The sequence below is a fragment of the Typopeltis vanoorti genome, chromosome 6 (assembly GCF_054136105.1).
Source record: "Typopeltis vanoorti isolate ZY-2024b chromosome 6, IOZ_Tvanoo_1.0, whole genome shotgun sequence".
NCBI classification, from domain to species: Eukaryota; Metazoa; Arthropoda; class Arachnida; order Uropygi; family Thelyphonidae; genus Typopeltis; species Typopeltis vanoorti.
Genome location: NC_143554.1, coordinates 70372749 through 70400703, shown reverse-complemented (window position 1 = coordinate 70400703; position 27955 = coordinate 70372749). Strand labels below are relative to the sequence as shown.

Sequence of the window (27955 nt, the reverse complement as noted above, 5' to 3'; positions counted from 1 at the left end):
GTTTGCATTGTCTCTGTCAGATCTTTGTAGAATAAGTCAATATCCTCATCTGTGCTGTCAGATGTGGGTGCATATATCTGGACTATTGATATGTTGAATGGCTTTGCCTGAAATCTTGCTACTATGATTCATTCATTAACTGGTTTGTAGCCTAACAGTGCCTCTCGAGCTCTTTTGCTAAGAAGGAAGCCAACTCCTGTTTCATGCATGGTGTCATGTCCTGACCATATTACTTTGCATCCATTGATCTCTGCAGATGATGTCCATCTCATCTCTGCCAATCCTAGTATATCCCACCGATATCTCTCCATTTCCTCACAAAGTAGTTCTAATTTTCCTGACATCCAGAGTGTCCGCACATTCCACGTTCCTACTGATAACAGTTCTGTTAGTTTCTGTTTCTGTTTCCTTTCGGTATCCCACTTTTTGATCCAACCCCGATTGCGTGATTGGTATCATGGGCCTTGTTTATCCGGGCGACGCCCGAGCCAGCATGTTGTAGCTGTTGTTTGTGTAGGCATCAGATAACAATCGTGTTTTTTTCTTTACGATCAGAGCATCGACACTCATCTGACCGATCCTCCTCCTTTATCCAGGCTTGGGAGTGGCATGAGACCCCTAAGGATCCCATGGCAGAGTTTAAAAATTCATCCTTGCATATATATAAATTGGTCGTGCGGTCCCAATCAATTTGGTGTTGACATTCTTCTAGGTTAGAGTTGATGGAGAAAAGAACATGACTGGAAAGGGCGCTCGCTCGTGTTCTTTTTTAGATGTCACGTCTATGTTCCTCAAGATGTAGTGAAATAGATTTATCTGTCTGATCAAAATAAGGTCGACCACAGTCTCACATAACTATATAAACACCTGGAAAATGTAGTTGGTTGTGTTTTGGTTTTGGCCGACTCAGAAAAGAATGAAGTTTTGGCAGAGTGGTATAGTCGGTCTTTATGTTGAATTTCTTCATAATCCTAGCTAGTTTTGGGGTAAGAGAACTAATAATGGTAACTGGATGTGAGTGATAGGGATGGATTCATCTTCTTGTCGAGGTTGTTGACATAGTCTCAAACGTTTAGTGATGTCATGAGATGAATATCCATTATTTAAGAAGGTGCTTTTCAGGAAGTTGAGTTCTGTTTGAAGGCCTTCTGTGGAAGTAAGACATCTTGCACGATGGGCAAGAGTGGAGATGATGCCACGTTTTTGAGGAGGGAAGTGATGAGAAGAGGCATGCAAATATCTATCAGTGTGGGTGTTTTTCCGAAAAATCGAAAATTTAAGACAGTCAGGTAATCTACTGATCCTTAGATCCAAAAAGGGGAGAATGCAGTTAATCTCTAGTTCTGATGTGAATTTGATGTTCTGATGTTGATTATTTAAATGGTTTAGGAAGTTTTGTAGTTCCTCTAAACCATGTTCCCAGATAAGGAAGACATCATAATGGATATTCACCTCGTAAGATCACTAAATGTTTGAGACCACATCAACTACCTCGACAAGAAGATTAATCCATCCCTATCACCCACATCCAGTTACCATTTACTAGCTCTCTTACCCCAAAACTAGCTAGGATTATGATGAAATTCGACATAAAGACCGACTATACCACTCTGCCACAACTTCGTTATTTTCTAAGTCAGCCAAAACACAACCAACTACATTTTCCAGATGTTTATAAAGTTATGTACGACTGTCCTCGACCTTATTTTGGTCAGACAGATAAATCTATTTCACTACGTCTTGAGGAACATAGACATGACATCTCCTACAGAAGAACACGAGCAAGCGCCCTTTCCAGTCATGTTCTTTTCTCCGTCAACTCTAACCTAGAAGAATATCAACACCAAATTGATTCGGAACCGCACGACCTATTTATATATATGCAAGGATGAATTTGAAAGACGAATTGTAGAATCCAAAGAAATAGTTCTGGACCCTTCACACATGAACAGCAATCTGAGCTACAGTTTGCCCGATTCCCATAGCGCAGCAATCCAGTACTGCTGCTCTAAAATCAGCTGTCACTCACATTCAACTCACGCTAAGAATAGCACGCGGTCACCATTTCAAATATGACTGTTGCTATTCTTCTTCTTTTTATTAAGCTGAAAAGTCCATGTTTTTTTACCTTGTTAGTTTTATAAGTTTTGTGTTATTTGTTACTCACCTGAAGAAATCGGGACATTGATGAAACTAGTCGTGATTCATTAAAGTTTTTTTTGTGTGTGTGTGTTATACTCGGGTTCTAGTCAGTAGAAATATTAATTTTCTAAATGTATACATCCCGAATCAATTCTAATAACAATAAATATATATATTTATATATATAATTTATTATTAATTTATTATATTTAATATATATTTAATTAAATATATATATATATATATATATATATATTTAATTCACTACTTGATATTTTGCTGGTTGTATACTCAGCATTTTCTGTGCACAAACAAAACTATATGTACTAGGAAGATGCTAGTTTTATACCCAGCATTTTCTGTGGACAAACAGAACTGTAAGTACTATAAAGATGCTTGGTATAAAACTAGTGAAACATTAGGCAGTTAAATATCTTATTTTCTTTTTTGTATTGTGAATTAAACTGCAAAAATTGGTAATAAACAAATGCCAACAAGCTTTTTTACATGGTTACCGCTACTTCATGACAGTGAGATTGTACATAGGGCATAATAGCTAAACAGGCCAGCAATCTTAAAAAGATGCAAAGAATGATATAATCCCCTACTGTGTCAGATGTAAATAAAAGTTTCATTTAGTCAAGGCCCAGTGTAAACATGCTAGTCTAGCATTAATATGTGATCAAATTATCGCTGCTCATGTGGATCTGTGAAAAATAAATGTAGGCCATCAACTTTCTTCATTATGAACTGAGTGAAATTTTACTTTCAGTGGTAATTCTCAATATCCTTAAAACTACAGCAGAGAAGGGATTCAAAAAAAAAAAAAAGCTTCAAACTACTACCAGAAGAAATTAGAAATTCTCCAACAGCATACAATGATTTGATCACAACTTTGTTAGGATCATGCTGTTGCGAACTTATCAGTAACTTTAATGGAAGAAGCTGTAATCATGTTAAGTCAAGGTTGTAACTTCACTATTACACATAGGCAAGTACCAAAATTGGAAATAATGACATTGTTTGAACATGGGATCTCTGACTATCTCCTGTAGCAGCCATCATTTGTTGATGTTGATTTGTTGTTGTTGTGATAATGATATTCAGCCTGTTTTTCTACCCACTACAGGGTGACCCAACCCTCCCATTGCAAGAGGGTTGGGTCTACTACTCCCATGGTGACCCAGTCCATCTTGGAAAATTAATACACTTGTATTCATTCATACAAGTGTTTATTCACTTGTATGAATGAATGTATGAAAGTGGAAGATAATCACAAACATCCATGCCTAGGCAGGATTCGAACCAGCAGCCTCTTATCTGAAATAACTCTTTCAGTCGGGATAATAAAAAGAAATAACTCTTTTTATTATCCCGACGTTTCAATTTTCATATCAAGATCATCATCTGGAGCATACATAAATATACAAGACAAGCTGTGTTACATTTCAAATTGAAAGCTAGAGAAACAATGATTTGATCACATGCTACTCACTGGCATGACCTCTAGTGAAAAAAAAAAAAAATTACATCAAGCTAGATTTAATTTATGATTACATGAATAAACATTCTTGCTTACAGATAGTTTTCCTTTCAGTAACAGTGATGTTCTATTTTTATTATTACAATTGTTATTTTTGATTTAAAAAATTATTTATAAATTACAACATGAATAAACATTCTTTCTTACAGATTTTTTCTTTAACAGTCATGTCCTATTTTTTAGTATTAAAGTTGTTATTTTAGATTTAGGATCCTGGATTTTCTACAGTCCTATTAGTTGTTCTTAGAGAGGAAGGATTCGTGAGATGAATGTATGCCTTCCATATGTATGGGATTTTTAAACCATCATTATTGTTTAGATTGGGGTGGTTGATAATGATCTCACAGGCTTCCTTAATTTTGTGTTCATACCATGTTTTGGTGTGATGTAGACAACTATTGCTTTTCCAGTCAATTCTATATAAGGTGTTCAAGGCATGATCAGAAAGGTCAGCTTCACCATAATTATTATATTTGATGTGTCGTTTTATGTACTTTTTTGTCTGATCGGAATTGTGCATCCTGTTTCTCCTATATATGGTATGTTGCAGGTGCAGTAAATACCTGGAGTATACCATATATATGATTGTAGAATCCATAATTTCAATAATGAATGCTGATCACCGTGTAACACTAAAAGAAAGGAATATAGGATTGATTTGGATATCTTGGAGGGGGATAAAGGATGTGGTAGTAGTTAGTGATTTGAAATTTTGGGAACATTTTACTAAATTCTTGTGTAGAGGCTTAAGTGCTGTGAGGACATTATGTTGGAGGTTTAATGGATTTTTTACAACACCCAAAAAGAATTAAAATAGAATTTAATACTTCCTATATTTCGTCCTAGTCACTAGGACATCTACGGGGATTACAAAAACAATTAATGTAACATGCATACAAAAACTTACAATACTAAGCCCAACCATGTGGGTGACACTAAAGTCCTATCTAGGTGGAGATAGGACTTTAGTGTCACCCACGTGGTTGGGCTTAGTATTGTAAGTTTTTGTATGCATGTTACATTAATTGTTTTTGTAATCCCCGTAGATGTCCTAGTGACTAGGACGAAATATAGGAAGTATTAATTCTATTTTAATTCTTTTTGAGTGTTGTAAAAAAATCCATTAAACCTTCAACATAATTTTACTAAATTGTGAGGACAGTACTGCAGATTATGTCAAATGGCACAGAGGACACCGACATGCAGAAGTAAGAATGTTATGGTTTCATTGTATAAGGCCTTAAGTATGCCATTGCACAGATTTGGTCACCTGGTTTTAAAAAGGATTCAGAGATGATTAGTCAAGCCAGTTTCAGGTCTCTGGAATGTTGAGTGTGAAAAAAGATTGAGGGAATGCACATTGCAGTCTGGTGGATAGGAGAAGGAGTGAGGAATGATCGAGTTGTATAGGTTGGTAAGGAGTTAGTACTGGATGGGTGGAGACAGGGGAAGAAGAGTCCATCCCTAGAAGCTGTATAAGGAGGATTAATTAATAGCTTTAATGGAACATGTGCTCTAGACCTACTAAAGTAAGTTTCATGGTTTATACATGCAACAAAAATTATATAGAATTTATTAAAAAAACTCCAGTATATTTCATCCAATATTAAGCGGACATTTTCAGGGAGATTCCATTTTGGACAGACTGATCATTCTGCCATGATTAGAATTGAAGAACATCCAGACTATATCACATTTTTGGAATCTGATGTCTGGCCTTGCTTTTCACACCATTGATACTAGGCATACAGCTCTTTGGAACCAAACAAAACTTCTTCACTCCAGTAAAGTTCAAATTTGATTGTTCTTTTCCTCGAAATGTGAAATGCTAAGAAATCGTCCAAACCTAAACCGATCAGACTGTATCCAAAATCTAAGTTTTGGGAAGTGATCACTATTAATTGTTCAAAAGGGTTTTTATAATTAATAATAATTATTATATTATATTTTATTTTATTGTATTTTTTTTAAAATCTCAACTTACTACAATTATTCCTTTGAACTCTAATAGTGTAATATCATATACTTCAGTTGTAACTGAGACACAAGCTAATATATGCATGATTTTTGACTCATTATTTTGTTTTATCTTTTGAATGTATATTGGAGTTTTGAATACATTCTGTATAATTTATGTTACATGCGTAAGCTGTGAAACTTCCTTTAATAAGGAGGATATTATTTTCCTCCTTATTAAAGGTAAATATATTATTTTCTTCATATGTTGTAAAAATTAAACTGCTAATATTACAGATACTTTTGGCACTACAACAGAATACTATTCCTGTTCTCTGGATTCTCATGCAGTTACATCCTGAGTTACGTAACACACGACTTACATAAATTCGCAGTTACGTAATAAATCTACCAGTGTGTATGAACATGTTTGTGGCTTTGTGCAGGTGCATCTTTGACAGCCTTATTGCAGTACAGTGGTAGATGCCTCTCGCAATTAGCTGGAATACAAACGCAAAACCGAATGTGCTGGTAATAAATCTAAAAAAAACAAAGGTCTGCAATTACTTTAGAAGAAAAGTTGAAAATATGTATGAAGGTGGGAAAATTCTATCAACAATAGCTCGGGAAATAAATCAACCTATTTTGACAGTGAATACAATAGTGAAGGATAAAGTTCGCATTGTTAAAAAAACACAAAAAAATGCTATAGCATTGAAGAGCACAATTATTACCAAGAAGAGGCTGGGCCTGATATCAGAGATAGGGGAATTGTTGTCTAGGGACTAGCTGAGGTTTTTAACGTGATAGACATGGCGTTAGCAAAATTAGAATCGATGAATCCGGACACTGAGCGGTTCGAAAATTATTAGCCGCCATATCTATTCTGATATGTCTAGCTACAAGGCTATCTACGAGGACAAGAAGCGTATGACCACACAATCTACTCTAGACATGTTTGTGAGATGCCATTCACAACCAAGTCAAGATGACAACTCAGGCGACCCTGATTACCCTCAGCCTTCAACATCGAAAAGTGATGTTGAAGGCTGAGGGTATATATTATTCAAATACAATTGATACATTTTTTTATAATTAATTTTTTTTAATCATCCCAAAAATGAAAAATATTAAAAATGGAAAATATCTGATTAATGTCAAAAAAATTAATGTAAGACAGCAGTATGAGTAGCCATTGAACATTTTATTGTATATGTATGTATGTAATTTACAAATTAGACTTGCATAAAATTTGAGTTACGTAAAGGTTTACAGAACGAATTACTTACGTAACTCTGAGTATAACTGTACTTTTGTGATAGTGACCAAAATTATCCACATGGTGGAATGAAGGTCTTGCTCAGTATTCCAGCTATTGTTTTCCAAGAGGTGTGCTAAGACAGTGCAAAAAAGGAGAAAAATTAGAAAAAAAATTGCATATTGTAAAGTGGCTTAAGACAAAATCCTGCAATGCTTACAAAACAATCATTAACAATGCTAAGTATGAAGTCAAAAGAGACTAAATGTAGAATATTCTCTGCCTGGTCCCTTGTAAAAGCTCTTTGATGCAATTTCTGACCCACCTATCTCTCATTCATATAGCATTTTTGCAACATCACCTACAACTGTCCTCCTGGTATCATTCTTTTCTTCAGAATAGATTACCAAGGAAAATCAAATCGAAGATTGCCCCATTCATCTCCTGTAGTCTTCTGCCAGAAAGATATCAAAAGAATCTTTAATAGCTATTTCAGCAAAAATGCTATCCTACCATATGTGCTCAGGTGCTATGCTCCTGAGCTAACACATCATTTATCATCTGTCCTCTGTACTCAGCTAACATCCATTCTGCATCATAAAAAGCAAGACCATATTTATCAGTAATGGAGAAGGTCCTGGACATTAAAAACTTTTTCAACATGTGAAAGAACATTAACTAATCAATGACCAGTGTAGATTCTGCCAGTCAAGATCCATAGCAGATCTTCATGCATGCATTATCAGTTTCTGGTGTTTCACTCAACATTTCTGAGGCATATAGATGAATATGGTATCATTGTGGTATCTGCCTTCCACTTATGTAATTGGATCAGCAGTTTTCCCTCAAGTTGTTCACTGCATGTAATAGTTGAGGGGTATTAGTCGAAAGAGATCAAATAAAGGTTCCTCACATCATGGACAGGAATTGAACCCAGGTCTTTCTGACCAAAGGGCTTCGTCTATACCAACTGAGCTACGGAGGCTCTAGTTTTGGTGATGATAACACTCTTCATTCCTCCGACTCATGCAATAAACCTTGCAGTATTCAAAATTTCAAGCTGCAGCCTGTATTTTGAGCACTGTTCTCCATACTATTCTTCAAATGGAGTGGTGATGATAACCTAGTCACCTTCGTTGCTTACAAAATGCAACTTTTTCTCCTACAAAAATGACCTTAGCTTGCCTTCTACCTTTGATAATGCTTGACTCAGCAGTCAAGTTCCTCTCTGAGACTCTCCAGTCAGTTAGTTTGCTCATTGTTTCTTCTACAAATATTTCATGAGCACTAGCATCGATCATATCCCTAATTTTTGTAAACCATGGTAATATATCAATGGCTACTTATCATTTTTTTATAGTTGAATTGTTAACTCACTGAACCTGCTACTCCCATTCATGTTGTATTCCATCACCATAGTTCTGTGCAACAGTCATTCTAATGAAGTATTCCTAATAAATACAAGTTCTTTCAAGAAGAAGAATGTTATCAAATTGCCCTTCTCTTGACATCTACTCACACATTGCATTGATTTCCTGTAAGTCTTGTGGCCTCTTATATGTGGGAGTGATATATATATATATAAAAGCTTGTTTCTATAATAAAAGTCCATCCAAATGTTTTACAGATATAGAATTTTTTTAATTTGTAAACTGTACTCACTAGGCTGTACTTGAAGTAATAGACCGAACTGATTAAAGTGGGATTTTTATTTTCTAAAGAATAAACCGTTGCTATATAATGTATGCATGCTGCTCTGATTTATAAAAAGACAATTTGCTTCATTTTATAATAGTAATCTTTGGTTTTTTGATGTGAAATAACAGATGAAAATTAATTTATAAAGCAAATATAAGAAAGTTTCACTGTAAAATAATTTTTTGAGATTAGTTAATTTAAGTAACTTGGATTATTAAGACTTTCTTCATACTGTTATAATCTGCAAATAATCTTATGAAATTTTATTTAAAGCTTAATTTTTTGTGTGTGTGTTATTTTTCCCTAGGACTTTCAGTAAGAGATCTAGTATTACAGTTCAGACACAAAACTTTAATCCTCTTCAAATTATTGTTATTAGAAAGGAAGGTATGTTAACTATGTTTCATTTTATACAGTTAATAAGATACAAAAGAGAAATGGGAGAGAAAAAAAGAAATGTAATTTAAATTAATTTTGGAAGTATCAGAAGATTTAATTAGTGCATGTTCATTGTCTTCTGACACACCTTTATGGCTATAAATATTGCAAGTTATACACAAATTTAGAATAAAAATTAGTGACACTTGTGATTGGTGGGGAGAAAGGAGGAGATTTTTTTTTTTTTTTTAATGTTGATTCTATACATGAGAGGTTGGTTGGTCAACCTATAGTACATTAGTACTGTGTATAGGAAAAGATTTCAGAAAGGAGGAACTTGTTCATGTTAGATTTGAAGGCTTGTGTATTATATTCCTTGGGAAACACATTATAACATTCCTTGGTTATAAGTGATAATTATATACACAAAAATGAAATTAAAAAAAAAATTGCAGCATGCTAACCATTCTGATTATTCCTGTGATGATTATTGTAAAATTCTCTTGCCCCCCTCCCACAATAGTGCCTACCTTGGCATGGTGTGTGGAAATGGAGGAGCTTATATTTACCAACTTCCACAATCCTTCATTCTGATCTCTAAACCTTTCTTCATTGGGGTTTGGATTTCTCACTATAATTGTGGGATTTATGCTTAGATACTTGTATATTGTAAAAACAAACTAAATATTTACATGTTTCACTCTCCTGATAAGCAGTTTCATCATCATGATGAACATACTGGAAAATATAAGACCTTTTTTTATCTAAAAATGTTCTGACAGAAACTGTTAGGTCAGGCAAATCAAAGCTCTTCATTGATCACAAACACGATTTCTCTTCATTTATTCATGAATGTGTTCTAGGTCAGGTTTTTTTTTTCCTATGGTCTTTCTCTTGGACTTTTACCTCAAATAACATTTCGTACATTCCTTCCAGATTCATTCTAATGATGTGTCCAAACCACTTCAAGTGAGAATTCACAAGAATGAATCTCTCTCTCTCACACACACACACACACACAGAGACAGACAGACAGAGTTTAATAAATAATAATAACAAAAAAGAGCAATTATTATAACCCTACTACTTTTGTAAGTCATCAGACTTACATCATCAGAGGTACTAGTACAAAAAAAAAATTACACAACAAAATGCTATAAACAATTAATTACACATAGTAGATGTTATCATAACTTCACAACTGGTACGTATAAATAAAAACAATTTTCCTGCATGTGGTGATATCAGATTTGACAGATATTTTGCTGAGTTTGAGATTCGGGAATCTCTCCCATCTTCAATTGGCTGTAACGGAATAACCTTTTTGTGTATTTTTGGTGCACTATAAATTCTTGGGACTAATAGATGTTTTGATAATAAAGATTTTTTTTAATTCTTGTGGTAAATTAGGTAACTTTTTGACCAGACTGAAAATGTTAAATTCATTACTGTATGCATATTGGAACACTGCTAGTTGTTGCTGTCACATTCTGTGGCATCACACGTGCCATATCCTAAGTCCATGGCAGTTCGATTTTTATGAAAGCAGACCATACTTGGTGTAAGATTAAGCCTTGATTTTTGTTACATTATGTGGGGATCCTAAGCATTTGTGAGGCTTCTTTAAACTCTCTTGTAAAACAATTATGATCAATATATGTCATTTTTTTTTATTTGTTGCCAAACTACTTGATGGCCTGTGGTAGTTGTGTGGAATGCCAATCCTGATTTATTCTGTCTTCTTTTTTCAATGTCTTTTATGTGTTCAGACATGCGGAACTCCCCAACCTTCCCGTCTGACCTACATAGCATATGCCACAAGAGCAATGAATCTCATAAATGCGAGGTTTTTTTTCATTGGGATCATGTGGAGATTTGTGTAATATCATTGTCTCTACATCTAATCAAAAACGTTAATCAGTTCATGACGTTAAACAAGATTTTAAGAATGCAATGGCTACATTGCATTCTTAAGTTTAAGTGGTTTTGTATAAAATCTCCAGATTCTTACATCCACCAAAACCTTTTCCATACATTCCCAGACATTTTTCCATTGAATCCAATCAGAGGCTTTTTCCAGAGCAAGAGCTTCAATAAGCATTTTTCTAAATTCTCAGTCTTCCCATTTCCTTTAGCAAAAATCAAATCAACAGTTAATCACCCTTTCCTAAACCAGACTACTTTTCTCTTAGACCTTTCACTATGTTGTCTGTTATTGTTACCATTATCCTTTCATAAATCTTTGCACAGTAACAGAATAATGTAATTCCTCTATAGTTACTACAATCCCTTCTTGAGCCTTCTTTATATATTGGAACAATAATCTCCTTGGTCCAATCATTAGGTATCACCTTCTTTTTCTGGATCAGTCTAAAGATGTCACATAACTATTTCTGTTCTGTACCACCAAAAACTCTGATCAGTTCAACAGGCAAATCAGCCATCCCAGGAGATATTCCATTCTTCATCTTCCTTAATGCTTCTTCAACCCTGGAATAAATTACTCTAAAGCCTGTGCTCCTATATTTTATTGTAATTGCAAGTGTTTTCCCTCCACAATGTCCTAATAATGGAAATCGCAGCAGCAGCTACCAAGGACCAGAATACATCTGGTCCTTGGTAGCTACATAACTTGATACTTAAGTGTTTAAATCAGTCTATTTGCTCCAATTAAATATCAGCCATATGCAAGTGCTTGTTATGCTTACCATGTGAAGCACAGATGGCAGCAACAAAGGCCAAGAACATCAGAGCCATTTGGGTCTCGCCAGTGCAATGCTGTCGAATGCTGACAAACCCAATGATAATACAAAGTGCTGCAGTTGCAAACTAGATATTACTGATAACAAAAAAACTCTTATCTGTGATTTCTGTTGCCAATGGCTGCATGCTTGCTGTGCAAAAATAGAAGAATCAGCACACAAATTACTCATCAAACTCTACCAGCCTTTCTTTTGTTTGCTGGGCCTCCCTTCTGTAAAGCAGCTTCTGAACTTGGGAAAACATTTTGAAAGCCTTGAACACTATGTGCCCTATGAATGAAACTTTCTCCTCTAAAACCTGAATTCTGGAAGCCAAGCTTGAACTGTTCAACAATCAGTGCGGAAGTGCAAGTGTATACTCTCCCAACAACATTAATGAACTCTGCAACCTCATCACATCAGTGGTACATGATTCATTCGAGACCAAGTCCGCGCGGTTAGCCTAGTGGCTATGCGCTTCGCAACCATATGCCTGAGGAAGGAGTGTCCTAGGTTCGATTCCCGTTGGTGACGTGAGGAGCTGAAGGATCTTCCTCAGCCATAGCCAAGTTAGCCAGTCTTGGGCGTGGACAGCAGGGTTTTTTCCCCAGTTTATTCTGGGGTTTTTCATCCCGCAAAGCAGGCAAACTGGCCTTGAGAACTCAACACTACAGCCCATAGGATACACCGGGGCATAAGGCTGACCACCTTATCCTGTAAACGGAGTGAGGTCCGATGATCAATGGACCCCCGACACCGCAAGGTAAAAGAGGGTATAAGGAAGATGATGATGATGATGAAATAAGAAATTCAATTCTATCCTTCTGAATTATCTAACATCAAAACTCTTAGTTTTGATGTGCTTGTTGGTGGGTCGCAAGAGACTTTCACAAGGCACTTGACAATATTTCTGGGATGACATCAGTAAATTAGCAGGAGACTGCAACTTTTGACCCCAGAAATATCATCAGATGCCTTGTGAAAGTCTCTTGCAACACACCAACAAGCACATCAAAACTAATAGTGATTAACAACATGTTTGCATGTACTTGCTCCCAATTGCACATACAAGCTTGGCCTGACCTAACCTTCACTCAGAGAGAGAGCAAGACATCACCTGCAAAAACAACTTCATGAAAAACACCAAAATGGAGATTACAGCTGGATCATTGACTACAAACAAGAAAAAATGTGCAGAAATCTAGTAACTTGCTTAGCCATCATGGAAACCAGTATGCAGACACTGCATACTTTTATGTCCTCACCTCCTTATATTTCTTCTTACTTTGCCCATAATGTTTACTTCATGTCTATATCATTAATAATTCCTTAATTCAACACATTCTGTTATAACCTTAATTATCTTTTATTAACTCTTTAATGTATGCAGTCTTAACATTTACTTTGGGCTGTTAACTACTATAAGGATATTGCACGTGGGTAGAGGACAAAGAGATTCCCAATAGGCAATGGCAATTCCTTTGTTTCAGTGCTGGTTCTCTCTTCAGATTTAGGGAAAATTTATATTATACTGTGCCACCCTGAATCCTAGATTTCTGAACAATGAAAAATCAAAGAATCAGAACTTAGCATAGTACACTATCCCTAATCTCTTAAACTATATAAAGTAATTCAAATCTCATCTATCTCTAACTTTAGTTTGCAGTCGTAGCCTCCCCTATAAATTACCTCCCACTGTGGTTTGATTATTTATGAGCGGGGCAATAGAAAATGAAATCAGGCAAGTCAACTGTTGAATCTAAAGAAAACATTTATTTACCCTCTAGTCAGATTACATATCATGAATAAACTTTTGCACATGCTAGCTTCAATATCAATTTCAATGATAAACATAATTATCTAACCCTTCTTACTCTCTCTTAGCATGTATAAACATCAGTAAAGTTAAAACATTCTATCAAAGGTAAATCATAAGATGAGCTTCACAATACTAAAGGTTATTCATTCATAGACGTTAATTTAACCCTAATTTCTTCATTCATGTCTCAGAGTTACACTGCCCTCTCAAACTGTATCTCTAAAGTCCTTGCATAAAATTCACAACCTTCTAAACTTAATGTCCAACTAATAATCGCAGTCCTTCTTTCTTTATGCATTTACTAAACAGATTAAAGTTTCTACTTTACTAATTGCTGGGGGAACCATTAGAACATCATACATATCTTGATATATCATCACCTCCAGGTCCACTTTTCATTTTGTTTGGTCTGCATTACCCCTCTGAATGGTCCGGACTGGATATATCTCCAGTGACGAAGACGCGTGATAGCGTTCACTGGTCATCAGGCTCGGCAAGGCTTAGCTGTCTCTGTGGCGATGTGGCAACTCAGCTCTGCTGGGCAAATCCTTAACCAGCGATTTCCCAAGGATTCCTCGACATTCTCCCATGATCTCTGCTTTGAAAATCCCTCCAAGGAACGGGGATGCAGATCGACAAGCGAAGAGGACAACTAAAGAAAAACTGCCAGCCAAAAAGCCTTGAGCTGGCACTGCTTCGCTTTTGAAATTCCGTGCCCAACACTTCCTTACTACGTCATTAAATTTTTCCCTCTTTGCTCACATCACCTTACATCTCCCAGCACCTAGCGCCACAATCTTCCCTAGCATGCTCTCCTTCCACAGTGTACGTGTACTTGGCGTACGTATTTTGCTCCTTGTTATCAGTACTTAATCCGATTAGCCTTCTCTCAGTAATATACAAGTATTTATACAAATTTAGCAAAGTTTAAACAATGGATTATTCACAGTACAACACTATGGACAAATAAAAGGAATTTTAAATTATTAACGTTTCTGGTAATTTACAAACAATTTTATCCACCTGATATATCAGTATATGCCAAAATGTAAGATGCATGTTAAGAAAATATAAATTAATACAGTTTCAGTTTCATTCAGAACTTAACAATACAAAATGTGCACAACTCTTGCGGTCAAATATGTGCCTCACAGGGCTCTCCACATTCATTTCACCAACATCTGCAGCCACAACTCCAACCTTAATGGTGTCCACTACCATTTGTAGTCTACCAAACCCTACCTACTCTTCCTGACAGAAACCCAAATCTTTCCCCTCCCCTTCAAGCATTGCTCATCTCAGCTCTCCCAACTACACACTCTTTGACTCCTTTCCATCCAAGGGCAATGTTTGTATATATCCACTCTGATATACCATGCCAGACAGCACCCAACCTAGAAACACCTAACTTTGACTTCTTTGGCTGAAAATCTCCATGTCCCACTAAGTTAAATTCATTTGCTGTCTCTATTGTGCCCCCAATGCCACTAGCTACTCTGAATTCTTTAACTTCTTCCTTAAACATAGCTCTTCTCCAGTCCATAACAGTGAAATCCTCCTCCTCCTCCTAGGAGATATCAATGTTCACAACACCAACTGGCTTTCATCCTGTTGTATAGACCAAGCAGGCAGATATGATGAGACATTTGCCTGACCTTCCACAAATTGTTCACATACCCACCAAAATAATAGATGACCTTAACCACCCTACAAACACCCCAGATCTCTTCCTCACTAGTGATCCTTCCAAGTTACTGCAATCGTAGCACCCTAGATAATTCAGACCACAGTCTAGTACTTGTCTCCTCCCTCATGGAACAATGCTCACACAGCCACTCCCAAACAAGTGTAGTTTGGCATTATAACAGCCAAGCAGGATGGCCTCTGATTGTGAAGCCCATGCTCATTGGACTATTGTTTTTGGCCTTCCACCCCAAACATGCATCGAACATATCACTGAAGTAGTCCTTGCTGGCATGAAAACATAGGTTCCCCACACTCTGAACTGCCATCCCCTAACTATGCCTTGGTTAATCAAAAGATGTGCCAAGACTGTACGAGCAAAAAATCTAGCATACCCACATGGCTCACATCATGAACTCTGTCTTCCTTTGTGCTTATACTCAAGCCTGAAACAGCTGTAAGAAAACTGTCAATGTTTCCAAAACATTGACAGTTTTCAATAGTGGAAACATTGATAGCTTTTTTCTTCAAATTTTTCGATTGATAGTTCTTTTCTTCAAATTTTTCGATTGATAGTTCTTTTCTTCAAATTCTCAGTAAATTAGCAAGTGAATGCAACTTTGATCCCAGAAATATTGTCAGGTGCCTTGTGAAAGTCTGTTGCGACACAAAAAACAAGCACATCAAAACTAATAGTGAACAACATGTTCAAATGCACTTGGGAGCAAGTGCATTTGAACATGTTGTTCACTATTAGTTTTGATGTGCTTGTTTTTTGTGTCGCAACAGACTTTCACAAGGCACCTGACAATATTTCTGGGATAAAAGTTGCATTCACTTGCTAATTTACTGATGTCATTGAAAGAGCCAGAAGCAAGAAACTTGCAACTTGTCCAAACTGTAGGTCTGCAGTTTGGTCTTTTGGTCTCTTGCCAGAGCAATTAGTTGTAACTCTTGTCCAACATTACTCTCATCCCTATCACCCAGGTTCCACTGTTGCATCATTATCCACAGAAAAAGCCAATCTCCTGGTTTTACACTTGGCCCACCCCCAATGTACACATAAGTAACCATGGTAAATGCCTCCCCCCCCCCCCCAAAAAAAAAAAAAAAACATTCCAGATACCCAACACTCAGTGTTTCTTCATCATCATCACCTTCCAGATAATCTCATCAATTTTAGTGCTAGCAAAAATTCAGTTCTTTATTTTCCACAGAAAAAAATTAAATAAAATAATAATAATAATCCCGCATGAACCTTGGCAACACTCAAATCTTTAAAGAAGATGAGGTCTTTCTTCTTGGAATCATCCTGACATCAACCCTCTCCTAGTACAAACACATCGCGACCATCACCTCCTCAGCTTCCAAATAGCTAGTCTTTCTCTTTTGCTCATGGTGCTAATTCACCTTCGAACTGCTAACCCTATATAAAATACAAATCTGCTCAACTATTAAATACTGCTCTCACATTTAGGGGGGGCCCCCTAGGAGCTCCCTAAAATACTTGACTCAATGCAGAAGAGGGCAATCTGATTAATTAATAACCTATCTCTTACCAAGAGATAGGTAACACTTTCATTCAGTCATTTAGTTTCTGCAATATGGAAAACGCTTTATAAATATTTCCATGTCAAATGTTCGTATGAAATTCTGTCATGCTGTACCATCATTTTACGTTGGTGGTGTCTGCGCATATGTAGGTGGTTTAATACAGTAAAAAAGTCTTAGAAAACAGAAATATAAGATCTGATAATGTTGAAGTTTTGACAGATAACAGATTAATTTGGAGGAAAATTGTTAATCGGAAGTTGGTAATGGTGTAACTTTTTCATATTGTACTACCATAATACCCCCCCCCACCCCCGAGAGTACATATCAGGAATTTAATTATGTTGATGATGATGTTTATATGAAATACCATTAATAATTTCTCCACTCTGTGCTACTTTTGGAACACATACAACTGTCACCCAACGTCCCTTCATGGTACAACTTGAATTTCACAGAAGACGTTTCTTTCCCTTCTCGTTCATCACTGCTACTGCTGTATTGTGGAACAATCTTTCACCTTATGTATTTCCCAAGGAACACAATATACAGGCCTCAAATCAAACGTAAACAAGTTTCTTCTTTCCTAACCCACTACCCATACATGGTACTAACATACTATAGGTTGATCAATCAACCTCTCATGTATGGGCTTAAAGAAAACTCTGCTAGACTTTTCCATATTGTGTATCTCTGAGAACTTATTTCAGCAGTTTTTTGAAATATATAATATTAATAATAATATAAGTTTGTAACTCCTGTCATTTTGACATCAGGTGTAAAATGTTCATTGTTGTGCCAGGTCTCTAAATGTTTGTTGGTATAACGAAGGTCTGACAAGTTACATAAATGTGTAATTGGCCTCTAGACATCATGAAGTATAGATTCCTGTTTCCTGTTGCAATGCCTTTCGATTGTATCAGCTCAGAGGATTGCCCCGCCTAGAAGATATAGAGTCGAGATGACCAGCCCATTTCATAATGTTTCCATTTATATTCAACTTAACCAAGATGTTCTTCCTTATGGATTTGGAAACTTCTAATCTGGCTGATGCATGTTTTGCCACAGGTGCATGGATAATGAGAGAGAGAGAGAGAGAGAAAGGATTGCTGGAAGAAGTGATAAAGAAAAATGAGACTGAAAATTGTTACTTTGTTACCATGATAAAATAGTGCACCGAGTCAAAGAGGACTATGATAGCAAATTGCACAGGCTGAGGCTGTATAAAAGAAATGGGTGTGAGTTTTTGGATGTATGGGGGTATGATGGTAGAAAAGAAGAATAGCCTGGCTCTGAAAATGAATTTCAAAATAACAAAATTAATAGTAGCAAATTTTTTTTTTTTTTTCCCCCACTTGGTGTCAGAAAATAACTTACCTAATAAGAAATTATATCTGGTTTTTTTTTTTTTTTTAATTTTTTTATCTCTTGTACCCAAGCACGAGCAAAGAAGTTTGTTATTGAAGTACCCTTGTGACTAATGAAGTGCATTATGGAATACTGAGGCAATTTGATGTGAAGTCAACTCCTGTAACATGGTGTCAATTCATTGAAATCATGTTATAACATAAGTGTAAACTATGAACCCTCCAATGAAAGAGTTCTGCACAGTACGGTTTGTCATGTCTTGAAAGAATATTGCTTGCACTGCATGTTGGGGGGGGGAGGGATAGGAATAAAAATAGAATCCCTGCTCTGGAGAATCATCCATTGCTTTAGCCACTTTAAGCAGAGGTGAGGGCATTTCACCAGATAGCAAAATGTCACCACCAGGTGGCATTTCATCTAGTTGGGAGGAAGATGACTGTAAAAATCCAAGTTTGGAATTCATGGCTTGTATCCTTAAAAGTTCTCTCCACTGTGGTCACATTTCTCATAATTATATTTATCCTCCCTGCACACACACTTCCAGTAAAATGCGATTGTTAAAAGAATATTTTCTGATGTCATACAAAGTAATTTTGATCTAGGACTAAAGTTGTCAAATTATAATATGTTGTTGTACTATTTGCTATTCTGATGTGGTTTTAGTATCAAAAGAGATAGATGAAATGAATTTTAACTGCTTGGCTTTACCTGATTATCCTTGTGAGATACAAGTCTAACAAATAAATTTCAAAACATGGAGTTTTGAAAAGAATCAGAGTTGAAAAAGGAACTATTCATAAGCAAACTTTATTTACTTGACTAATGTTGCATTCCTTCTTAAATCTTCAGGAGAATAAATATGCTTAAAGATTGTAGGTATAGGTTTCTGTGGTTTAGCAGTTCAAAAGAAAGATTTTGGTATTGTGACCATATGTTTTTTAAGATAAATAAAGATAAACAAACCTCACAAGTTTTATATGTCGTTTGACTTACATCTTCAGGGATTAAAGGTAACTAAAAGTTTAAACACAAGAAATGAGAAATTACTCAAAATAGTCCATTAGATATTGTTATGGCAGTCTAGCTGTTCATCAAATTAAAGATCCGAATGCAGAATCGATACATATGTTAATGCATGCTATGTTTGAACAATGCTGGATGTTGTCGTTCACTCTGCCTGAGGTCTGACTTAGGTATTTTTTTTATGAATGCTGACCAAACTTGGTGTAGAATTAGGCCCTGGTTTTTGTTACATTGCGTTGGGATTCTAAGCATATTTGCAGCTTCCTTAAATTTCCTTGTGAAACAGTTTTTTTCAATATAAGACATGTTCGTTTTATGCCGAAGTACATTATGGCCAGTGGCAGTTGTGTGGGATGCTAAGGAGAGAACACAAATCAGGCCTAGCATCCCACACAACTTCCACTGACCATAATGTACTTTGGCATAAAACGAACATGTCTTATATTTTTATTCATAAAAAAATATACCTAAGTCAGACCTCGGACAGAGTGAACATGAACAACAGAACATGACAACATCCAGCATTGTTCAAACATAGCATGCATTAACACATGTATCGATTCTGCATTCGGATTTTTTAATTTGATGAGCAGTTAGACTGCCATAACAACATCTAATGGACTATGTTGAGTAATTTCTCATTTCTTGTGTTTAAACTTTTAGTTACCTTTAATCCCTGAAGATGTAAGTCAAATGACATACGAAACTTGTCGAGTTTGTTTATCTTTATTTATCTTAATAAACATGTGGTCACAATACCGAAATCTTTCTTTTGAAATGGTTAAAGATGTTAGAAATTAGAGCAGACTAACAGTATTCAAATGAATGAAACAGTGGTACCAGAACATAATGGTTAAATAGTGTGAATAGTATTAATACACATTAATAAAGAAGAATCTTTATTAATGTATACAGGTAACTCTCATATAACGTGGATGTTACGTTCCACAGAAATGCCGCATTATATAAATCGCGTTATGCGAGTCTCAGATCTCATAGAAAAAGTAGGGTTATGTTCCAAAATCTTTTTTTTTTTTTTTTTTTTTTAAATTATATAAACAACAATGACATATCCAACAAAAAATATATTTTTATTTATTTCAGGTAATTCATGTAAATTAAGAAAACATAAACTATGAAATAAATACATAGTATAAAAGTATAAAAATTACAAATTGTACTTAAACTTCATTGCACATAATGCATAAATGTTTTAGGCAAAATAAAATAGTGCATATTTTAATCTTTCATAGCACGAGGATTTGAGGATTGGTTAATAAACATTAGTTTTATCATGTAATCACCTGATGCTTTACTACAAAACAGTAGAGTAATTCTATCTTCGTAAACTTTGAATCCAGGAGCTGATCTTTCATTTTTCGAAATATAGGTGCGTTTTTGCACTTTTTTCCAATATAACCGCATTGAACACCTGGTCTGCACTATAAATGTTTATAAACTTTGAGAGTTTTTTGTTTAATAAGATTTCCATCCTTAGGAATTTTCTTTTGAGGTGCAATCTTCTATCCAAATCATTAGATATGTCTCCATTTTTCATTAGAATATCGTGTACACGAGCAACGTGCTTTGCACTTATCGTTGACCCAGTAATGAACACTTTCTCGGATTTTATGTTCATTTTGTTTGATTGTTCGAATTGTTGATTCATTTAAATTCAAAGTCCCTGGAAAAACTCCTAGTTTTTCTCCATTTTTAAACCGATCCAAGATTATGAATATTTTTCTTCGAGAGAAATTAATTTTGTTTTCAATGTTGGTTTTTTCCTTTCATTGCAGTTTGTGGCCATTACTATAAAAATAATTTTTTACACAAAAAAGCAAGCATTACATATTGTACGTAACTCACCAGAAAATAAAGTGCTCAGCTTGAGATGAACACACTTATGATTTTTAATACACTTTCCTGGCAGAAACGAGGACAATTTTCGACAATAAACGTTTTATACGGTAAACAGTTGAGGTACGTGCGTGCTAAAGGGTATTTCCCCTAATATAAATTCGCTACTTATAATTACATGTGGGATACAGGCAGACACAAATTTAATGAAGATAAAATTTGATTTTTAAGTCGTGTGGTGAAAAACATATGAAAAGATAAAGGGTTACTACAACTTGTAGACCGTGTTTTTATCGGAAATGTGTTGTATAAGTACCGCGTTCAACAAGGGTTACTATAATTTTAGACCGCGTTATATCGAAATCGCGTTGTATAAGTAACGCGTTATACGAGGGTTACCTGTATATCAAAAAGTATTGAGAACATGTGTTGTTACAAGTGTTCAGATTATTTTTGTATGTTCTCTAGTATGTTTATCTTTCTGATGAAGTTGCTGTTAGTAGACAGCAAGACATGTAAAAGTTTAGTTTATTATATATTTTTAAAACAAATTTACTAAATCCCACAATTTTAATTTTTGTTACATGTTACCCTAATTGTGTGGTTTCAACAAAAATAGTTACAATTCATTTAACATCAACACACATTATATCAAATAATGAAATAATGCATGTCATTATGTCATCACTTACTGTGGCAGTATTGATTTGGAATTAATCTCTAGAGGTTGCTTCATACATAATGACTTCTGTATTAGTCAAATAAACATAAGAAAATAGTCTTGTGTATCATTCTGATGATGTAGTATAAATAAAGCTAATGCACTGAACTGAACTTGTCAGAATGTCACTCAACAACTTTTGAAAATACTTCAACATTACTTATATCTATCATAGTTTTAAGCTCTCATGGCCGTACAGCATTAATTAGTATTAATTCAAATGAATTAATTAACACTACATCCAGTGAAAGAGATGACAGCAAAGCAGTGCTAAATCAGCATATTGTGATGAAATGAAATTTTTTAGCCAGTCACATTTTCCCATTTTCTCCAGTTTTTTTATGCAGGCTACTAAGATTTTTTTTTTTGTTTTTGTACTTCTCAAAATGCAGAGAGTAAATATGAAAAGTGAAAAAAGAGCAATAATATTACCTGGGACAATTAATTAAAAAAGGCCAAAATTAGGACTAATAAAGTTCTGCCTATTCCTTTGCAGAATAAAAAGGCATTTTAGTGAGATGTAAACAAATTCCATAAAGAATGAACATAAAAATAGAACGCAACATATGAACAACTCTAAAATTGTTATCATCATCAAATTCCTGATTTTAATGATGATATGGCTTGTATCATCAACAGTATCAGTAGTACCATCAGGGAGTGTGCTGGATATAGCAATAGTAATGACAAACGTTTGATGTAGTACTAACTTCCTCTCAACAGTTTTCCTCCAAATTAATCTGTTTATAAAAGTTAAGTGCCATAAAAATTCTTAAAAGGAGCATCTTTTACAGGTAAACTGTAGACTCAACAATACAAACATTATTCAGAAAACAATGAAACAGTTCAAAAACTAAACCTTGGAGTCTCAGTGGCAAACTGAAGAAAACATTGATTACTTCAGCTAGAGAGACATGTGGTGAAGTTGTCTGTAAGGATAGAAAAACAAGAACACCATGGTGGACACGAGAAGTTAAAGAAGCAGTCCTGGAAAACAGGGAAAGCATACAAAAAGCTTCTAGCAAATAAGTTGGCAGATGCCCTAAAAGAATATAGAGAAAAATGTAAGAGAGTTAGGCTATGTGTAAAGATATCTAAACAAAAGTCATGGAAAGACATTGGTAAGAATATAGAAGATAAATATCAACAAGGTGCTAAATGTTCTGAAGGCTATTGAAAAAGCATAGAAATGGAGGAAAGAGTACTATAAAAGGAATCAAAAATGATAAAGGTGACATGAAAACTGAAGATAAGAATATCCTAGATTACTTGATTAATTAATTACTTGGAAAGACTGTTAAACAAAACAAGACAGAATGGTCAGAAGATACCTGTTTAAAACATTGGTTATGGAAGACCTGAGGCTTGTGTCACTTGAGAATTGCAAGGTTTGTCCAGTGAAGAAGAAAAAAATGAAGTCTGCATCAGCAAAATTATGGATAGGATTTGAGGTTAGCAAGAGAAAGCCTGTGAATGAAAGCACAAGCACTTGGAATACCCTGGAACTGATAAGAGGAAATCCAAACAGAAGAAATCGAAGATTGGGGATCTAATTGTGATTGATGGAAGGCAGATCACAAGATGGTAATTTGGTAAGGAGCTATCAAATTAAGGTTAGTAGGAAATCTGCTGTGGGAACAAGAGTGATGCAGTCCATATTGCTGGTTTTTACTTTTTAATTGGTAGATATCCAAGTAGTTAAACACAAATTGGTTAATGATGTTGTTTTTGAAAAGATTGAGGTAAGGGTATAGGTACTTATTTCATAAACTCTGTATGGTTTCTCAGTTAGTGTTCTCTTGAATGTTGGTGCCCTACAAATCCACTAAAGCTATTGTGAAAGCTTTTTGAAAAGTGACTGATTCAATAAATATTGAATCTGTTGGTTCCTAAATGGCATGTTGCAATATTTTTCTCTTCTAAAATATCCCATATGTGAGAGTATTAAAAGATATCAGTACATATTCCTGCTGATGCTTTTTGTACTGAATTTCAGATGAATCAGATAAAGCAGAACTCGATGCTATTCAGTCATTTAAGAATAGCCAAATATACAACATGTACAGAGATAGTTCTTGTATTTGACTGTTCAATGTGAGAAATTACCATGTTGTGAATTTGTATCATATTTCAGTGATAAAAGAAATATATGAAAACAAAAATTGAAATATTTTTAACTCTACTTATTCAAGAATTTAATAACTGTAGTGGTCTGCAGAATCACTGCTTTGAGTAACTCCTAAGTAAGAGCATCAAATTTGATGTATGGTTTCTTTTTTCTCATAATTTAAGTTTTTCCACAGAACTTTGTTTTAATCATTTCCTAACGGTTACTCTCAAGTGGTATGTTAGATATGATGACAGTTTAATTTGATTAATATTTCATGGCATGCTTCATATCAACATTATTCTTCCTAATCTAAATTTCTCTGTTGTCAGGTCTTTATTCTAACATTTTCTGTCTTCTAAAACACTTCTGTTTGTACCAGCACACCTATATCTTGGTCTTTCTCTGGAAAGATGAACAAGATATAGGTGAGTTAATACATTTTTTGTATCATTCTCACATGTGAGAAGCCACAAGTCCTATAGCAAAGAATTGCTGTCAAGAGAAAGTATTTCTGTTTATGTGCCTTCTGAAGAAATGAAGCCATAATTCATAGAAAATTCCCCACTGGAAAGGCTGCTCCACAGAACAGGCAGATTGAATGAAAGCAATTCAACTGTTATTATGTTGGAGGTTTAATGGATTTTTTACAACACTCAAAAAGAATTAAAATAGAATTTAATACTTCCTATATTTCGTCCTAGTCACTAGGACATCTACGGGGATTACAAAGACAATTAATGTAACATGCACACAAAAACTTACAATACTAAGCCCAACCACGTGGGTGACACTAAAGTCCTATCTAGGTGGAGCGCCCTCTAAGGGCAGTAGTAGGCGGCCTGGAATGTAAGGTGAGACCTCTGGTGATGACTGTTTCCCAAATCTTCGGAAGCTTAATGCAATCGTATTTGTTAAGATTTGGTTGGTTTCTGAGAGCTGCTGCTGCTTCTAAGAAAAGTCTCTCTTTCTTGAATTTGCTGTGGTGGAGCATAGTGGTTTTCTTCCATGATACTCTGTGGGTGGTGTCCAAAACATGGTCAGCCAAGCCTGAATGGCCATAGTTGTGTTTAACGATGTACGACTTGTGTTCCTCCAGGCAGATGGATGCTGATCTGCCTGTCTGTCCAAAGTACGCAAGCTTACAGGAACAGGGTACTTTGTAAACTCCAGGCAGAGAGAGAGGAGGGAGCTGATCTTTCGTAGAACGGATAAGGGTAGCCAGTTTGCGGTAGGGCTTATATGCTGTGTGTAGGTTATACTTTTTTAGTATCTTGGCTATTTTTTCCGAAGTGCCACGGATGTAGGGTATGGTGATAGCATTTTTAAAATCTTGTTGACGAGAGGGACGGGGAATGGGGGAGGAATTGATTATTTTTTTGATGCTGTGTTCGCTGTAGCCATTGGAGAGGAAAGTTCTGTGTATGTGGTTAAGCTCAGTAGTGAGGGCAGTTCCACTGGAACCCTCACTACTGAGCACCCACAGAGTATCATGGAAGAAAACCACCATGCTCCACCACAGCAAATTCAAGAAAGAGAGACTTTTCTTAGAAGCAGCAGCAGCTCTCAGAAACCAACCAAATCTTAATAAATACGGTTGCATTAAGCTTCCGAAGATTTGGGAAACACTCATCACCAGAGGTCCCACCTTACATTCCAGGCCACCTATTACCGCCCTTAGAGGGCGCTCCACCTAGATAGGACTTTAGTGTCTCACCCACGTGGTTGGGCTTAGTATTGTAAGTTTTTGTGTGCATGTAACATTAATTGTCTTTGTAATCCCCGTAGATGTCCTAGTGACTAGGACGAAATATAGGAAGTATTAAATTCTATTTTAATTATTTTTGAGTGTTGTAAAAAATCCATTAAACCTCCAACATAATGTCTTCACAGCACTTAAGCCTCTACACAACAATTCAACTGTAAAAGGGCATTTGACAGCTGTTGCTTGTGATGCTGTGGATTCAATGGAAACAATTGTTAGAAACACTTATCATGGATGATCTTGGAGCTCGAGATATTTCATCATTTCATTTGCATGACCAAGAGAAGTGGAGAGCACCACTACCAACAAAATAAAACAGAGCCTGAGGCCAGTGAGAGCAGGTAGTTGATGTAAATGAGGAAGAGTTTTTTTTTTTTGGGGGGGGGGATGAGAGTCGTGAGTGGACATCTGCTTTAATAGATAAATATGAAAAGAGAAAACTTTCCACAATTACATATTGTGAATAACCTAAGGGAAAATTAGCAGTCCAGTTCAGAGGCGGAAGGCAGACCATAGGAGACCAAGTTTTGCTAATTGTTTTCAGTAATTGCAGAGAAAACACACAGATAACATAAAGAGAAAGTATGAAATGAGACTTGTATATTTATAGCAATGAGGGACCACAAGCATTCTCCCTGTCTTTCCCACAATTAACAAATTATTATTATTACATAAATCTGTACATTTTTTGTACGAGTTGTACATAAATTAATACATAATTATTATTACATAAACATGAAAATTACAAAATTCACAAAAGTAGCAAGGGTGATTAAACCCAACCTCTACAAAGACGTGATTAAAAGTTTATAATACAAAAAGAATGCTTGTAGATCAAGCATGTGCAATGATGTCTGTATAACTAAGGCGCTAGATAAGAATGGAGATCTGCAAGTTGTCTGACTATTGTGCAAACTACAAAGAAGAATATACAAGAAAGCATGCAGGTAACTTATGTCTGTACATGAATGCTGAAGTATAAGAAACAAATAGGTAGAGTTTGTAGCTTTGGTGAATACATTGGCATTGTAAACATTAGTGGAATCTAGCTATCAGAGGCAACTGTACTGACTGGTATTGAGTGTAAAGGGTACGGTATTTTTAGGAAGGATAGAGAGGATAGGAGAGTGTTAGATCCTGAATGGAGATCTTTACAAGCAAATTCTTTATTCAGGAGTTAGCATACTGAACATTACTAATTAAGGAGATACCTGCACATCAGCACATAATTATGAAAATTTCCATGTGTCCTGTGGTAATGTGTATTCTATATGTGCTATATACTGAGGTTCATTCCTGTATAACTGAATTCAGAAGCAGAGAATTTTGTGTTAGAATAGTGAGAATTGTGTAAGGGAATTTTTAAATTATTTGTAAATCCCATTGAGCTGTCTAGTACATTGCGAATTTTCCAAACAGATAAGTAGTAATCCAAAATAATCGTATGTAATCTGTGTGAGTCGAGCTTAGCGCCGGAGGCTGTACCTACGCGGAAGATGACGTCAGAACGACTACCTGGAATACGGTAACCTAACAGATTAGGGAGAGTGTGGGATCACCCATGGGGCATGAACTGTGAGGTTCGTGCGGGAAAAGACACATCGAATAGAGTGCGCACGAAAGGGTGAATAAAGGACGATGCGCGCCATATGAGAGGGCTTTTTCTTCTTTGGTTCCTGGATTCCAACCTTTGGAGGTTTTGTCAGGTGATTCGTGAGAGAGCGGTGGGTCGATTACAACGATGTCGGACAACGAGGCCTATTCCTGAGAAGGCTTGAAGATTTCCAAGCAAAGCTTATCGTGATATGATGGCCTATGCAGAATCGAGCCTTCGCAAAAAGTCCCATCGTAGAGAACGTAGGAAGTTTTCTGAGAGGTGGTAGAAAACACGTCGAAGTCCGGAAGTGATTCAAGGGCAGCGTAGTGCATCGCCAGGTGCAGAGACAGGCGATAGATATACAAGAAGGTAACCCAGATCTACATGTGATAGTGTCAAGACAGTCAGAAAGAATTGGGTAATGTAAAGAATTTCATTCTATGTTAAGATCGCTTTGAAGAAAGAGAATTTTATGTAGATTGTAAGCTAAGAACATTTTACTAGAGAACTTTTAAGTGAGAATTTGGTTGAATTAGTTAAACCAGTGAAAAGAAAAATTGTTGATAGGCAGTATTTTGATTGGGAATGACTAGAATTGACTAATGAAATTTAGAATTAGGATAGCTATTGCTAGAGTATTAATGAAAGTGTTTAATGTGCATTCAGTGAATAATTTGTGAAAGGAATTATAACCTAGTAGTGTTGTGATTACACTCAATTATATCTTTTTGTAGTTGAAAGATTTAGC

At 35.6% G+C, this 27955-nt stretch overlaps 1 protein-coding gene across 2 annotated transcripts in view; it reads left to right on the top strand.

Moving 5' to 3' along the window:
* LOC150105523 (late secretory pathway protein AVL9 homolog) overlaps positions 1-27955 on the top strand; it is a 415642-nt gene that overhangs the window by 167507 nt on the left and 220180 nt on the right. For both annotated transcript variants that reach the window (XM_090394870.1, XM_090394871.1), the window contains exon 7: positions 8905-8984. In XM_090394870.1, coding sequence (XP_090250996.1) covers positions 8905-8984 — 80 coding nt within the window. The remainder of the gene's footprint in view (positions 1-8904; positions 8985-27955) is intronic.